General features: G+C 41.6%; 1 protein-coding gene across 7 annotated transcripts in view; it reads right to left on the bottom strand.

The window, feature by feature from the left end:
• The window catches only part of SORBS1 (sorbin and SH3 domain containing 1), a 71881-nt gene extending 60235 nt beyond the window's left edge, over window positions 1–11646 (bottom strand). For 4 of the 7 annotated variants that reach the window (XM_058810347.1, XM_058810348.1, XM_058810350.1 and 1 more), the window contains exons 1-3: window positions 11516–11646; window positions 2822–2877; window positions 1930–1995 (exon numbers count right to left, since the gene is read on the bottom strand). In XM_058810347.1, coding sequence (XP_058666330.1) covers window positions 1930–1995; window positions 2822–2877; window positions 11516–11547 — 154 coding nt within the window. In that variant the 5' untranslated portion in view covers window positions 11548–11646. The remainder of the gene's footprint in view (window positions 1–1929; window positions 1996–2821; window positions 2878–11515) is intronic. The other 3 variants (XM_058810352.1, XM_058810349.1, XM_058810353.1) reach the window with 2 other exon arrangements.
• Between the last annotated feature and the right edge of the window lie 4392 nt (window positions 11647–16038).

Here is a 16038-nt window from a genome sequence, read left to right as displayed (position 1 = left end):
GGCACATCCAAAAAGGAAAGAACAGAGCTTGGGAAGCATGCCACAAAATTTTCTAATGTACTCGGAGACACAATAGCAGGAAATTTCAAATACAAAAGCAGTCTAAAGAGCAATGATGCAACTGTTAAAAATATCCCTTCATTCTCGCTAATTCAGGATGTGTCTGTTTTATGCAGCATACAGAACTGCTTACTGAATGGACTAACTAACTAATGCTGACTGCCACTATGCTGCAGGCAAAAAGAATCTGGAAGCATTAGTTTTTAGAAGCCACCAAAAATTTTAGTGTAATCATTTAACTGAGGTACACTACATGCAAAAATAAAAATGTTAAGTAAAACATTAATATGGTTCAACAAAAACAAAATAAAGTGAAAAAAGCAAACCAAGTACTGAAAGGCTGAGAGAAGAACATTAAACTAGCCACATTGCATTAATTCTGAATTTCATGGCTCATTTTTTACAAGTTCAACAACAGAAGGAAGTAAAGTAATCTTGAAAAAGGTCCCATAGCTATTTAAAAAAAAAAATCCATCCATATAAACAGTAAATTGAAGAGATTTCTACTTGACTTCATTAGCTAGCACACTAATTATACTATATGTGGTAACATTGGGGAAAACCACACAGACCACTATGCAAAATTCTAGCAATTGTTACAAAACTGTTCAAACCAATGGGTACAAAGAGGGGTCATCGTGAAAAAGTACTATTCACAGGTGAAGCTCAACAGGAGCTGCCAAGGTAAACATCTTGTATATCATGACTCTACCAGCATAATTTGAGTAATGTTCTTGATTCTGCAGAGCCAGGATTTTCTTCTATAGAACCTGTCTCCTGCATGTATTTTCTGGAAAATTTTAAATGTCTCGTCATATTCCATGCCATCTCATGCCTGTAAAATCAGGAGCAAGAGGAGTCACATCTCTAATACTTTACAGACTAACACTGAGCACTGGGCCAGCTTTGAGGCAGACATTGACATCAGGTGGTGTGTACGCCCCCTCTTGTGGCAGATCTTTCTGATACCCAGCAAAACTGGAGAGCACAGATTTCACAACCTAGAAAAGGGGTCTCAAGCATCAAAAGCCTGGGCAAAGAGCCTAACAGAATTTTTTCAAAACTCATAAAATTATTAGTATTTAATTTGATAGGTTTGTTTAATTTTTTTTTATAAAAGAGGAAGCCAAATCAATCCCTTTTTCCACATTTCTTCCTGAGCAGAGACCCTGTGAATACAAGAGAACCCAAATCAAACAGCCTGTGGCTTAGGAAACAATCTTGATTCTGTTCTGCTTTGAAACTGACTGAATTCATCCATCCACAATGCAGTCAAAATACTAACCACTATAAAAAGGCATCAAAGGAAAAGAAAGGAAATTAAACCAACAGAAAATCAGTCCATACCCACATACTTTCACCCTGCCAAAACAGACACAGTCACTCCACAAAACTGAATGCTATAAAGCACACTGCAAACCCGCTGATGTTAACATGAAGACTGGGTTGTTTAGATTTTTTTCATCACTTAAATGGTTAGTTCCTGCTGTTTAATCCCAAACTTAAACCTTCACTTCTCCCTGAAGTTAACACAGCTCACACACAGGCACCACACACCCATGCTGTCTCAACTCACTAAGACACCGATTCGCAGGTGCTCACAAGTAGCGTACAGCTTTCCTCAACACAGCACTAAAAATACACAAAGAGCCAAGGCCAGCCTGCCACTTTAAAGAGACAAAGAACACTTGTTGAGCTAAGAAATGCTGCTGTTACTAGCACGGTGCAGTACAAGACTTTTCTTGTGTCAGTCGCCAAGTGAACTGAATTTGGAAGCCCCCGCTGCAGTGAATTTCCGGGAAAATCAAGCACATCAGCAGCTGACATGCGGGAGGAGCTCTGGAGGTGTCTCTGGAGATCTTCACCCACCTTTTTCTTGTCCATTGCTGCTCAGCCCATTGACAACAGTTTTTGCAACATCAATTTCTTCATGTTCTGTAAGACAAATGCGGTGGTTTTCAGTAAAGATTTTTGCAAGTCTACAAGGTCTTCGGCTGACGAGAATAAAACTGGCTCATGTAAATTCAGGGAAACACAGGAGACACTGCTAGAAAGAGGCTCCAAAGCTCATCTAAAGCCCTGTTTCTGAATATGAATGAAACAAATCTACCTCTGTCACTCCTGACCATTGTTTGCCTAATGTGTTCTTACAAACTTCCAGCACCACCCTAATGCAGCCTTGTTCCAGTGCTTACCAGCCCGTACACTTTTCAGTGCTTACACTGAATTCCCAGGTCATGTTTTTCTGGACTCTTTTCAAATAGCTCACATTTTTTTCAAAATGTTGTGCCAAAACCAGGACATGATACCCCAGTTGAATGCTAAAATTAAGTGGGAATATCATTCTACAGATCTTACAGATCTCTCTTCAAGTCTGGCATCTGCTTTATTTTTCACCCTGTTTTAGTCTGTTACCCAGACAAGTCCAGAAGTTTTCCTCTTTCCAAGCAGCTCGCATTTCCCAGTGCCTTGTTTTTCTTTGAACAGCTGATTTTTTTTCTATCCATATGTCAAACTGTTTTCATCTCTACTAAAATATATCAAATTCAGATGATTTTTTCAGGTTATCAATAATTTTGAATTCTTATATTCCACACTGAAATAAGCTACAGGACCTACTCCAGTTCAAGATGCTTCTAGCTACTTTTTGGGCCAAAATTCAAGTAACAAATGTGAACAATTGCATCAGAAACAAACTGGAATACTACTAGTAACAGAAAGGAACACCAAAGAGTGCAAGTAGAAAACAACACAGACTTACCAGAGCTCATTGTGGCAGAGGGACTTGCCTTTTCTACTTCTGGATTTTGTTTATGTCTGTTTAGAGTGAAAGGCAGAATGATTACATTATGTTTCATGTCTGTCCAGACAGCCCTGGACACAATGCTGAACATTCACCACAAGAGTCAAGGTAACAGTCATAGTATCTTTTAAAAAATTACTTTCAAATGCCAAGTGGATTCATGTCAAGCACCATATAATTTTTTTTTGCTGATAATTATCATAAATTAAAGATTATTTCTATCCAATACAAGCACTGCTCCCAGACTTTAAGACTAATCTTCATGTGAAATTGAAAGATAGTAATTTAAGTCTAAGAGTCTATAAAGGGCAAAGTTCAAGTCTGACTGGTTTCTAAGATATAAACTGTGCATCACCTTTTGAATTTTACGAAATCAAAGTGACACTAAAAGCTTGAAACTAAAACCCTCAAATTAGAGCTTTTCCATATTTCAAGGCAATCTGCTGCTCATATCAAAGCTAGTCTCTCCTTTGAAAGATATAACGATACAGAAGAGATACACTTGTTAAAATGCATATTATAACTTCTGCACCAGTCATTTCCAGCTGTGCAGTATTGCTGATATTTCCAGCATCAGACTCCAGTAAGTGAAAGGTGAAAGCTGGAAGCTTTAATTCTCCTGTTACCAAAGGCAGTGAAATTGTCAACCCAAGAGAAAAAGTACCAGATGGGGATCAGAAGAAAAAGTCACTTTTCATGGTGATGCCAATCTGTCGAGGACAATTGTGAGACCTATCTGTCCTCACTTGTCTGGGGACCTGATACCTGCAGCAAACAGGTTTCAATGTCACTGACTGGTGGTTAGAATAGTCACAGAGCATTTCTAAAAAAAAAAAAAAAAAAAAAGTGTGTTTGACAAGATTGCTCAACTCTCTAAAGGTCCTAGGTTGAATTAAAAGTCCTTTAATTTTGTGTTCCAATCTCCACCTCTCCCCCCACCAAAAAGTTAGCCCCAAATAAAGTGAGATCAAGTGCAGCTCCAGACAATTAATGGCTTTCATGACACCAATAGAAATATGCATCTGAAATCACAAAATCATGCAAATACAAGAAGCCCAAACTGAGGAGTATAGGGAAAATTGCTTGGCGAAACAAGAAACCAAACAACAGAGTTGGAAATACTTTTCCTTTTACATGAATTGGAGGCAGCAGTGGAACATTGTAAGAGATGAAAATTCCCTTCAGGGAATTGAATTTGTTCTCCTGCCTCAAGCATCTCCTTTCTTAACCAGCATTTGTTTCATGCCAGCCAGAATATAATGAGCATGTTCAACAGACACTCAAAAGGAAAGAAAACCCAACAAGCAAGAAAAGTAACAGATGAGACTATAAAATGAGACAATATCTGGGCTCCCCAGCAAGCCACCCTAGGAATAGCTGCCAACACTTATTTGTTTAAGTATTTCCTTCACTAAAATACCCACATAAGATATACATTGTGGGTTCATGAATCCTCAGCAGGATTCAGCCTAGCTCCAAGTTGGTCCCAGAAAAATACAATGTAAAGTGGGGGTTCCAGTATAAAATCAGCCAACAACAAAAACTGAGTCCAACTAGAAAGGCTGCCTGATTTTGCCTGCCCATACAGTATCTGCTTTTTATTTCTACCATTTCATATTAGAAGTGAGTCCCTGAAATAGTAATGGTTGACACAGCCTGAAAATGTGGACAAACATACTTTGTAATAATGGTCCTTCTGATCTCTGTATGTTTGCATTCCAGAAAGATGCCTTAGTTCAAGCAACTCAAAAAGAAGCAGTCTAAAATTATGTTATCCTGCTTAAGGAGATTTGTAGCAACATTGTGCTTTTCTACCCATAGAAAAATTATACATATTAAACTCACTGGGATAAATACCAGTCATTCCATGGGCCAGAAGAGAAGCACAAGAAGGGGCAACACTGCAGTGAATCTCATCTCATCTTTAGGAACAATCTCTCTCTGAAGCTGAGAGGTTGCTGATACCCAGGTGTTCTAACTCAGCACTGGCCTTCCCCATGGGCTTCATGCAAGTCAGCACAGAATTTCTTCCACTCCAAGCATCCCCAAGAGGTTGCAATGCTTTCCTCTGGTATGCAAGATTAAAAAGGAGTGGGGAAAAATAATTCAATATATTACCTTTTCAGGGGAGGAAAGAGGATTTACTGGCTATAATGTCTGGGCAAAGGCAGGGTCCACTGCTGCTGCAATGCCACAGCAACACTTCCCCTCCCACAACAGGGAGCAATTAAACTCATGTCCACATTCTTCACCCTTTTAAAATGTCTCATTTGTTTGGAAACAGTGACATCACAACTGCCATAAAACTCTGATTTCAATCATGTCTTTTTGATTCAAGTCTTGACATTGCTTACAGTGCAAAGCACTGACCTTCACTGCATTAAGAAAAGCATTTAGGAAAAAAATCACCCCAAAAAGAAGCATAACTATTTAGCATTAATAGATTAAATTACCTTTTACAAACAAGTGATTTGAGGAAAAAACCAAAGCAATAATTAAAGAAGATTGCTAAAATTAAATGGAAGATGGGTACAAACCCATTAGATCTAGATTGGATCTGGAAAAATTACTTTTCCACATATCCCCACACTTACTAGCAATTATGGAATTCAATTAAAATAACAAGCATCCAGTGTTCACTTACTGTGAAACTAATCAGCTTCCTTCAAGCACTCAAACCTGTGCTTAGTGCGAGTTCCCATACACAGAATGGATTCAGCATGCTCAGGCTGAGAGTAACCAATCCTGAGTCCCTGCATTGGTCTAACTCCAGAAACTCATTTAAAAGCTGATTTTGATCAGCTGAGAATCTGCACACAGATCTGCTGCATGCAAGTAGAAATAACTCCTGTTTAATTGACAAAATGACAGTGCATGTTTGGAGTCGAGAAATGCTGCAGCACTTCATTGCATCAGGGCTACAGAGTTATTCTACCTGTCTGCCACATACTTGATCCAAAGCACAAACTGAAGTGCCATTAGGCCTATCCCAGTCCTAGGGCTGCTCTTGGCATCAGATGGACAGTCCAGCCAGGTAACACATCTGGCTCCATGGTGCCGGTGCAGCCAAGTACTGGCCTGTACCAGCTAGGAAGGCACATGCTGTAAGCCAGGGTGCTATGGACATTTGGATGGTACATCCTTAGGTAGGCTAGTCCCTGCCAGGCTGGGCAGACAGGCTGTCCCTGGAAACAGGTGGGTCTGGAATCATTTGCTGCTCCCAGTTTCCCTCAAGAACTTTCTGTACACATGGCAAAGCTGTTCCTGCAGCCACACACAGTATGCACCGCAATACTTCAGAAGGGAGTGTTTCAAAGGGAACCAAGAATGAGGTCCTTCATGTCAGTGTTAAAAACTGTGAACTCCCTGTTGTCAGATCAGGCAAAGAAAAAAAGAAAAAGTACTCTAAAGCAAAACCCCTACATGTCTCCTTTCAGCTCCCTGCTCCAACCAGCTAACCAGTGTGTCCTTGCCAGCCTGGAATTAGTGCCTTTCCTGAAACAACAGACATAGCAACAAGGGCTTCAAAGCTGTACACATGCAAAACACAATGAAAGGTAATGAATTCCTCAGGGCATAAACCAGCAGCTGTAACCCTGAACATGCCAATGTCCATATATAACATCCACCAACTCCTTGCCAGGTCAGTCCTACCTCTAGACAGATGTTTAACTTTTCCTTCCTCCCTTTCACCCCCAACACATTTCTCCAAGGCTGCAGTTCCTTCCCTACTTGGTGTGGAAAAGAGAGCAGCATTGTTCAGAAGCCTATTTAGGAGGAATGCAGATAAGTGGCAACCACTTCTGTACAGCCTGTCTGGATTATCTCACATGCTCTAAAGGTTTGAATACTCCCCCTACAAAGGCAGGGGTAACAAACAGCTCATTAATAGTTCTGAGCAAGGACACATGCTCTTAGGTCACTGGTATCTCAGCTAAGAGTCTTGGGCAGTCGTTATTTTTGGTGGTCTAATGTGAGTGTGGGGAAAAGTAACTTCCTTTCTTCCCTTGTTATTACTGACAGCTCTGGTGACTCACATAGCATTTTAAACCTATTGCTATGCATGAGATGAACATTCAAAATTTATTGTGCTTATCCCTTATATTCCTGAGATGTAGACCCCTTTATTTTTCTCAGTTTCAAGTTTTTCACATTTTCAAAGTTTTCTCTCTAAATACAAGAAGAGCTTTAAGTGCTTTGTGGATGCATTTAAATGAAAAATCTAATTCTTATGCATATTAGTATAAAGTACGAGTCGAGGCTATCAGAAAAATTGCAAGCTTTCAGACTAAAAGGATGATTAGCAATCACAAAACTTACTTTTCACCTGGTCAGGTCTTACACATCACTGGCAGCACTCACTTGTTTCACCCTGGCTCAGCCCCTTTCTCACAATGCCATCAGTGTCCCTGACCAAAATGCTCCTCTTCAATGAGCAATGTCAGCAATATAGAGTCCCAAATCTGGAAAGTGGGCAAAGAGCTGCACTGCAGTCAGTGCCTCCTACCAGCATGTTCCTCTGCTTAAAGGAACTTTCTAGAAAAACACATCTCCTGTGCACTTCTCACCTCACATCATATAAAACGTGACAAGAGAAAAAAATAACTTAGAATAGAGCAGGCAGCTCAGGTTAACCCAGGCAATCAGCTCTGTCTTCAACTATCATTATTCTCTTATTCTGGAATACTGAAATATGTTGTCTGTCATTTTTATTTTAAGGGTTAAAGAACGTCCTGTCATTCCTTCAGAAGACATCATGCTCCTAAGAATAAAAGTCATGAAAAACCTGAGTAAGCAAGCAGAGCACATAGAATAATCACACCAATTCTGTACAAGACAACAGCTTCCACACACTCTTCAGCAAGTGTTAAGACAGCAGAGAGAGAGCACTGAAAGCTTACTAAATGAAACAAATGGCATCATTACACACCAGCTTGGATAAGGCGTTCTTATAAATAATTGAACTTACAGCTGTTATGATAAACAAACACAGCACATTTCAAATGCAGTACTGCTTCCTTCTTTTCCTTTAAATATAGTGCGTGTCTGCTGCCTTCCAAATGAGCAAATTAAATTATCTGGGGCATAGGTGCCAGTTTTTGTGCAATTTATAAGGAATGTACCTCTCTAAATAACAAAAATTAAATAGAAAATGTAAACTAGGAGCTACGGCTTTAAGAATTCCGAGATGCTTTTGAACTAAGTCATCTTACAGTCAGTCAGCTTCAGAGTAAACAAAGTTTACTGCAACCTGAGTTGACTCAGTTCAAGGTCACCACTTGTGGAGCAGGGGGCAGAAAAGAATCTCCTGGGTCATCCAGCCTACTCCCATGCTATTGCAGGCAACTGTGTCATACAACCCTGTGCAAGAACACTTCACATTCCAGTTTAAAACTGCTAAAATTTCCCACCTCCACTGCTCTTCCTGGAAGCCTGCTCCAGAACTCATTCCCCTTATGGCATGAATGCTGTTTCTCATTTGCAACCTAAATCATATTAATGAACAGCGACAGATAAATTGTTTTGCACCAGCACAATTTTTCTGTTTGAGCAGGTCCTCCTCCTTGCACTCACCCCTATCCATGCATTTTTAGAAAGCAATTGCACCTCTGAGTCTTTCTCAGAAGTGAAATTGCATTCCCAAAGAAATTGGCCAGTGTGCTGCTACCCATCTCATTAAAATCTGGCAAATAGTGAAGACTTCAAAAGGTCGGCAGGCCAAAGTTTAAACTCCACTTAATGTCACAAAGGCAGTGAGCAAAGCCTACAGCTGACATGGCAACAGCTGAACAGCAAGGCTGAAAAGCTAAATTATCTCTTTTTGTCCATTCTGCCTCTGACCTCTACACTAAAACGAATTTCATGATTAGTGCTAGTTCAGATAGTGACTTGATGTCTACAGGAACCTCCCTGCAAAGAAACAGACTGGAATAATTTCATACTAGCCACTAAACCTTGATTAAAAAACACTGACTTATACCTGGAAGATTGTGTGGATGAAAGGTGGCTCTTGCTTGAGCCATCAACCTACTGCTGTGCTACAGACTCAGGGTTGAAAAACAGCCATCCAGAAGGTTGTTTGGATCACAGCCGACTTGACATGCACTTTAGCACCATTCCCTCTGGATAAGAAACTGCTTACATTCCTGCCTTACAGTGAAAACATTTCTTCTCCTGACAATAGACTCTCCTGACAATAGACTCCAAATACACTTGTAACTGGGCTTTGACTTCCTCCTGAGTCTGTCATGACTGCCCTCTGTCTTGGTGGCTGAGACACGGTGACAGTAGCCCTGGCCCATGTATCGTGGGTGTCAGCTGAAGAAACAAATGCCTTTCTGCCACACCCATACACCCAAGCTACTCACATGAACATTTTGAAACTTCAGAAAGAAAACCAACATTTTCCAGGATATTTTGAATAAAGTCTCATCTCTATCTTAGCAAAAGACACAAAGCACATCACTTGACAGCAGCGGCAGTTGAGATTTCTGTTCAGATTTATCTGCAATATGTATGATCACATCTCATAGACGGAAACACTTTACAAACAAGCTGATGTACATCCTATAAAAGGGAGCTCACTGGACACAGATCTCAGGCTGCCAGCTCCAGGGAAGGCTGTAAACATTTAACAGCATACCACAACCTGGGACTGTTCAGGACACAACTGAGATTCACACAGGAACTAGGGCAAGGAACACACAACTGCTGAAACTGGAATTTATTTACAGGTAGGGGGTAACTCCTTCCATGACACCCAATTTACCTTTGTTGCAAAAGGAAAATCTTTCAATCTGCAATGACCGCACCTAGCCAAGAGGATGCTGCCTTTGTACTTCAGCTGGAAGAAATGGAGGATTCATTGAGTTCAAGCTGTTGTGAGACTACTTGTAAGAGCTGTGCAGCTGGGGTGCTCTGGGTACTGCACCTAACTCTCTGCAGACCTCTGACATGGGGCCACTTGTGCCTTGGCAGAACAACTGCTGTAAATAAACAGACCCAAATTCCAGAAGCCCTAATTATGTATAACAATGAACCCATTCAGCTGACTGCAGGATTGAGGGACACAAACACTGCACTGCATTTACTACAGTGAATGGCATTCTATAAATACAAATCAATTAGAGCATCTAAACAACATCCAGCAGCTTCTCTTGCATGACTTTGTATAACAAAGACTACAAAGGCTGTCTTCACCTTTATCACACGCTCTCAAACAGTAAAGTAGTAAATAAGAGGAAGTTGCAGTAAGTAGAAATACTAATTAGAGAATGACTAATGTCTCAAAGTTCAAATCCAGCTTACAAACATTTCATAAAAATTAAAGAGAAGACTGATGCATCTTTGAGATATAAAACAGATGCTCTAGATACTTTAATGCTACAGACCATCTTATACCATTCCAGACACATCCTGAGATTTTCAGTTGTGTAAGGCAGAGGAATTGTGCAGGCCTGAATGAGTGCTCACTGTGGCAGCCACACAAAATATTAATTACAACCTCTTCCAGCATTAGCTGTTCTAAAGCTCTGTACAAACACTCACTAAGCTACAGCTAATACTTTTCAATACATAGAGGTGATAGTTTTATTTTATACCAAGATGGAAGATTTGGGCCTCTATCCTATGCAACATCCAAAACTAGCTCATGTGGCATAGTGTAACAGGGCCTTATAAGTATCAGTCTTACAGGTTGCTTTTTATAGTTTCAAAATAAGAAAAATCTGTTTGAGAGTTGGTCTCCTTCACAAACAACTGCAACAACCTCCAGAGAACCACACAGAGCTAAGTCTAACCAAAGCACACGGGGAGCCAGGTATACAATACTGCCAACACATTCTGACAAGCCTAGTTGGAAGCCAGCTGAAATCAGACAAGGTCATTTTCTTTAACCTCTTCCAACCTGGAAGCACTGCTATGCTAGCAAAATTGCTAGGGGACTATATTCATCTGCCTGGATATCAGACACAAAATGGTCTCAGCAAAACTCAGAAGGCTGGCCACTAGCCTGCTAGTCCTGATGGACTGTGCTGCCTCCAGAGTCACCTACATGCCAGACAGAAGGACTCAGTGACTGCTTCTCTACTCACTACTGAAAACACTTGCAGAAAACCAAACTGATGAGTGCAGCAACAGTCTGACATTCCAAGTGTCTCCAGAAATAGCAGAAAGTTACATTCCAGAAACCAGTCCTCATCTTTACTTCTCTCTGACTCCTCCTGCCTCAGGTGACAAATTAATATATTGCTGAGAATTCCACATCCATTCTCTTCACTTTCCTCTTAAGTAGCTGCCTCAGAATCTGCATTCAGGAGCTCCTTTCAATTTCTCTTTCCCATAAAAATAATTAGGAGAAAGATCCAGTCACTAGGGTAAGGAGGCAAGGACACACCCATTTCCCTTAATGAGAACACAGACCCACGTAATGACTACCTTGATTTGCCTCTTTTGCCTGATCAGCAAGCAGAAATATCTATCCAATTGAAAGCAACATTCTGAAAATCAGTGTGCATTGCCCACCAGACCTACCCGCTCAGTGTATATTAGCATATACCAGAGTCATATAAAGTCCTGGGAGTTCAGCTCACAGCAGGTCTAGCAGAGGTAGATGTGAATAACTGTGACTAAAAACCATACTGGTGTCCTTACCTCAATTCAGGCTTTTCAGTCAATGGAGCCATTTTCTTAATCACTTGATTTCACTCCATGAGAGGCACGAAACAGTTAAGAAAACCTTTCACTGTGTTGCCCAGTCACTTGGCTGCTGAAGTGTAAGAAATTGGTGGAGACATCTCTCTTTTTCTCTGGCACCCTTAAATACCTTGCTCCTCCTACTGCTGTGCTTTAATTAGCCAGCTGGTTCTTAGTCACCCCATCCTGTCACTAGGCTTGCTCACCAACAGCCACCCCCACCCAGCCTGCCTGTCACTCCCCTGCCACTGTCATCACCAAGGACACTGTCTCTTCCTGCAGCTCTGGAGCTGGGGAAGGGAAGGACAAAAAGGGTGGAGGTGACACTCCAGGGTAGCATTGGGAGAAGAGAAGTGACAGAAAGACCTTGAAGGGATGTTAAATTACAGGGAAAGTACTTGAAAAAGCACTTATCTGTTTTTTTTTAAATCAGGCAGCATCCACTTATTTAGGAAGGAAAATTTTCATTAGCACTGGACATGGCAGATCCTATTTCAATGGCTAGGAGCTGAAGGGGCAGCTAAAGTTTCTGCTCTTGGCAGGTGAGATTTGTAGCATAAATACCTGACATGACACAAGGGGAAACTAACTGCTTGTATGGCTAAAACGTATTACATGCCCACCCCTTGAGCACTGTAACAGGCATCAAAGAAGTTTCAGCAGTACTAGCGTGTCCCTAGAGTGGAGTGTCCCCTCCACAGTGTGGCTTGGCAACCTAAAACTTGCCATGGAGTGGAGGTGATGGCAGCTTTTAAGAGTGCAAGAGTATCTCACATCCCCAGGCCTGGGCAGCCCTTCAGTGGGCAGGTGAACTGCAGCACAGAATCACCCTTCCTTCCACAGCCAATGTCTACAACACAAACAAATGGGACAAAGACTTCATCAACTCAGACCCTGGAGGCTGCCTCATGCAAGACCAAGTGGTAATTTAATAGTGGAAATAATTTGGAGGCCCCTAAGCCTCTTGGTACTATCCTTTGTCACCAGCACTGGCTTTCATGACTGACACTCCAATGTGTCTCTATTTGCAGCCTGTCCCTGGATTTTGATTCCTCAAATACACACGTACAGACATTGATCTGCTGCCAAACTTACAGACTGATAAAATGTACTGAAAATGATTGCAAGACGAGCATCTCAGCATTCAAATGAGACCTAGAAAGCAACACAGATGGCAAGAGTTGCTGATTGCAGGGCATAGAGCAAAACTGATTCTGTAGGTCAAAGCTTACACTATTGATTCTTTCAGTAAAATGTTAGCAAAGGACACAGAACAAAGGTCTCCAAATACCTACACATATAAATCCACACTCATCCTCTGTCAAATGCTGACTCAGCAACACAAGCTCTCCTTTTTCCTCCCCAGTAAATCCTTTAGCATCCCAATACTTACCTCCCACCAAATGAAGCATTTCATTGTAAACCAAAATTGGCATAACTCCAACTTGGTATATTGGCTAAGGGGCCAGAAAGGGCTGCTCTATTTTACTTCATTGAAGACCAATCCCAAACCTCAGTGTGAACATGGTGGTGATAGTTCTAATCAGAGTAAACAAAGGGCTCTGGAGCCCACATTTACTACCGCATCCCAAAGACTAATGTTGGGGAGCTTATACCTGGGTTTTTGACTTCATCTACCACAGCAGATACCAGACACTATTAGCAAAACTCAGGCCTGGATCTAGGTTTAGGTTCTAGTCCCTTTACATTTGAGGTGTGTTTGCTTTGGGTGGAGGAAGAGGGTCATTTCAGACATATCAACAGAATAAAGAGTGATGGAAAACAATTTGTATGTTTTGAGTAGTCAGATCCTACTCTCCTATTTGCAAAAAAAATGCCAACCAATCAACCAAACAAAAAACCCTAACCCCATGTGGCTCTCAAAAACAAACCAGAAAAGCCAACAAAAAGCCCCACATTCTCCAAAGTAAGCTGTGCAGTCATCATCAACTCCAATTATTTGAAACATACTTATTTACACAACGTGAAACACAGTTTACACAGTATGCAACAGGAGATACCCATCAGAACCCAAAGACAACATCCTTGATCTCCTTCATGTCTCTTGTGAAGCCTGGACCACATGAGAGCAGGTCAGTTGGAAGCTGTATTAGCTGTGTAACAGGGGATGATACACAAGCCCCCGATATTTTGTCTTCAGGTAACAAAAATGACAGTGATTAAAAAAAAACCATAGTGTAAAAATAACAGGTAGTGAATGAAAGCATGGCACCTAGGGAGAGGCAGAGTAAGAAAGGATCCAGAAGTTGGCTCAGGTCCAAAGTTAGGATGGTCAGATGAAGATGGGGTTTGAAACATTGCTGGTCTTTGCAGAAACCAGCTTAGAGGACCTTCAAACAGCTTGGGAGGAGTTGCTATTACAGACCACCACTTGAATGGAAAACAGAATTTTCACAGAATTCCACCTGGGTGAAGAGCACCAAGCTTTGTCTGGCTGCAGGGCCACAAAGTTTGGTTGTTTCTAAATCTTCAATCTTGAGTGCAGGATAAAAAACTTTATGAAGTGTTAATGTTTTATCATAAACCCACTGTACTAATGTACCGTGCACTGCAATTTTCCTGGCATCTGCTGCTGTACAATCAGTGCTGTGTTTTTCCCCATAATACCATGTCTTTGTGAAAGATAACTTCACCATAGTGGTAGAAGGAAATAGCAAAAAGGAGCAGATTCATTTTTTCAACAAAGGAAGTCTTTGGCATAACAGAAGTAGATGTTGGTTCTAGAATATTCTGGACACCTGCTCTAGTAGCCACTGGACAAACCTGTTTTCACTGGAGGGAGTAATTTTACCAGTTATAAGCTACCCTGAAAAGCTCTGTTGCACAATCCAAGCAGGTTTTTTTATTTTGGTAAATATCACACAGCTATCCGAGTTCTTTTAAGCCACCCCAATATGCTGTGGGATTAGGCTTTCCAGCTACCAGAAGAAGGCAGAGGTGCTGTGACAGGGAGTTTAGAAAAGGAAGTACTTTTGATAGATCTGGGAAATGCTGAACAAAAGTGATTGAAGTTACTTCATTCTTCAGATGGAGGAGGAAGGCAAGCAAGCTTTCATCACGCTAGTGCTTTTAGTTCAGTTCCAGGGTTTGAATTGCAAAACAAAACTCAGCCAAAATAACACGTTGCTGCCAGAGTTCCACCCAGTACTGTCAATGAGCACAAACTCATTCACCCAACATCCTTGCCCTGCTTTGTTACAAAACAGCCACCCAGGTTGTGGTTAGGATAGTATGACAGCACCCTCTCTGCTACAAAAGATGAGCCCCACCTTGCCCCAAAGCTCCCAACACATGGACCCCCTTGACCTGAGCCTGAATTCTGCAGCTCAGTCCTGCCCAGCTGAAATGCAAGGGAAGCAGCAGCACTGCAGAATGGAATACTGTCACCAGCAGCCCCTACAATCTGCCAGGCTGCTCCTTCCAACTGCACAAGGACTCAGGAAGCACTTCCAGCTGAGTCTGCGTGGCATGAGGGGTTCAGACTGTTATCAGAGACTGAGAAAAATTCCTTGGAAAGATGTGTACAGGTCTTTTAAGAACCCTAGACAGGAACTTCATCTGTCAGTAGGAGCAAGTCTTCAGGACAGAAGTTAAGGGACAACAAGAGGTCCTTGTAACAACAAAGTATGTACTAATCCAGTGAAAGCACATAACCTACTAAGCATAGAGAGAGACTAGAAGATAATACAAAACAAAGTGCTAAAATTTTTTCTCAAATGGCTGAGAAAAACAAATGCAAAATTTGTCTTCCTTGCTGAAGATTGAAGAACTATCCTAGTGTCCCTTTTGGCTGTTGAAAATTAGGGCTGTACTGGAGATCAGTGATGCCCCATTTAAAACAGAATGAAATACCACCTGGTAGGATCCCAGTTTACCTGCACTCAGGATCTGAAGCATCTCAAGGGAAACCTCAGTGAGAGGCATGGCACCTGCTGCTGTTGTCTTCTGACTGCCAAACTCCACAGGAGGTGGACAGACTCTCTTACATCAGCACAAGCTGGGAGTGATCAGCTGTTTAGCAGGCACCTGAGTAGAACATTTTTTCCAGCTCCTACTGATCTGCTAACCTACTTTAATTCTCATGCATAAAAGAAAGTATAACCTTTGCTCCTCTTCCTAGAATATCTGCTGACCCTGGTCCAAGCAATTTTGTGGAATTCAGGACGTGCTAACTGCAACACTATAAGGGAAAAACTTGGGGCCCAGCTATGCTCACTCTAAGGAAGTCCTAGGAAATGAATGGCAGTTACAGAATGAGACTGACAAAGCCTGCATCCTCACCTAAACATAAGCATCTCCAGCCCCTTGTACCCTCTGCTGCCACGTACACACAGACAAGATGGAAGCAAAACTTGCATGCTGGGATTTGTGGCATCTGTGCAAAACTGAGGTGTGGGACACAAGGGACTCAATGATCACTGGACTGCTTGTGGCAGGAGAACCCAGGCTTGTGTTCCTCT

Source organism: Ammospiza caudacuta, chromosome 9, assembly GCF_027887145.1.
Source record: "Ammospiza caudacuta isolate bAmmCau1 chromosome 9, bAmmCau1.pri, whole genome shotgun sequence".
In the NCBI taxonomy this organism is placed as follows: Eukaryota; Metazoa; Chordata; class Aves; order Passeriformes; family Passerellidae; genus Ammospiza; species Ammospiza caudacuta.
This window is presented reverse-complemented; position numbering and strand designations above follow the sequence as displayed.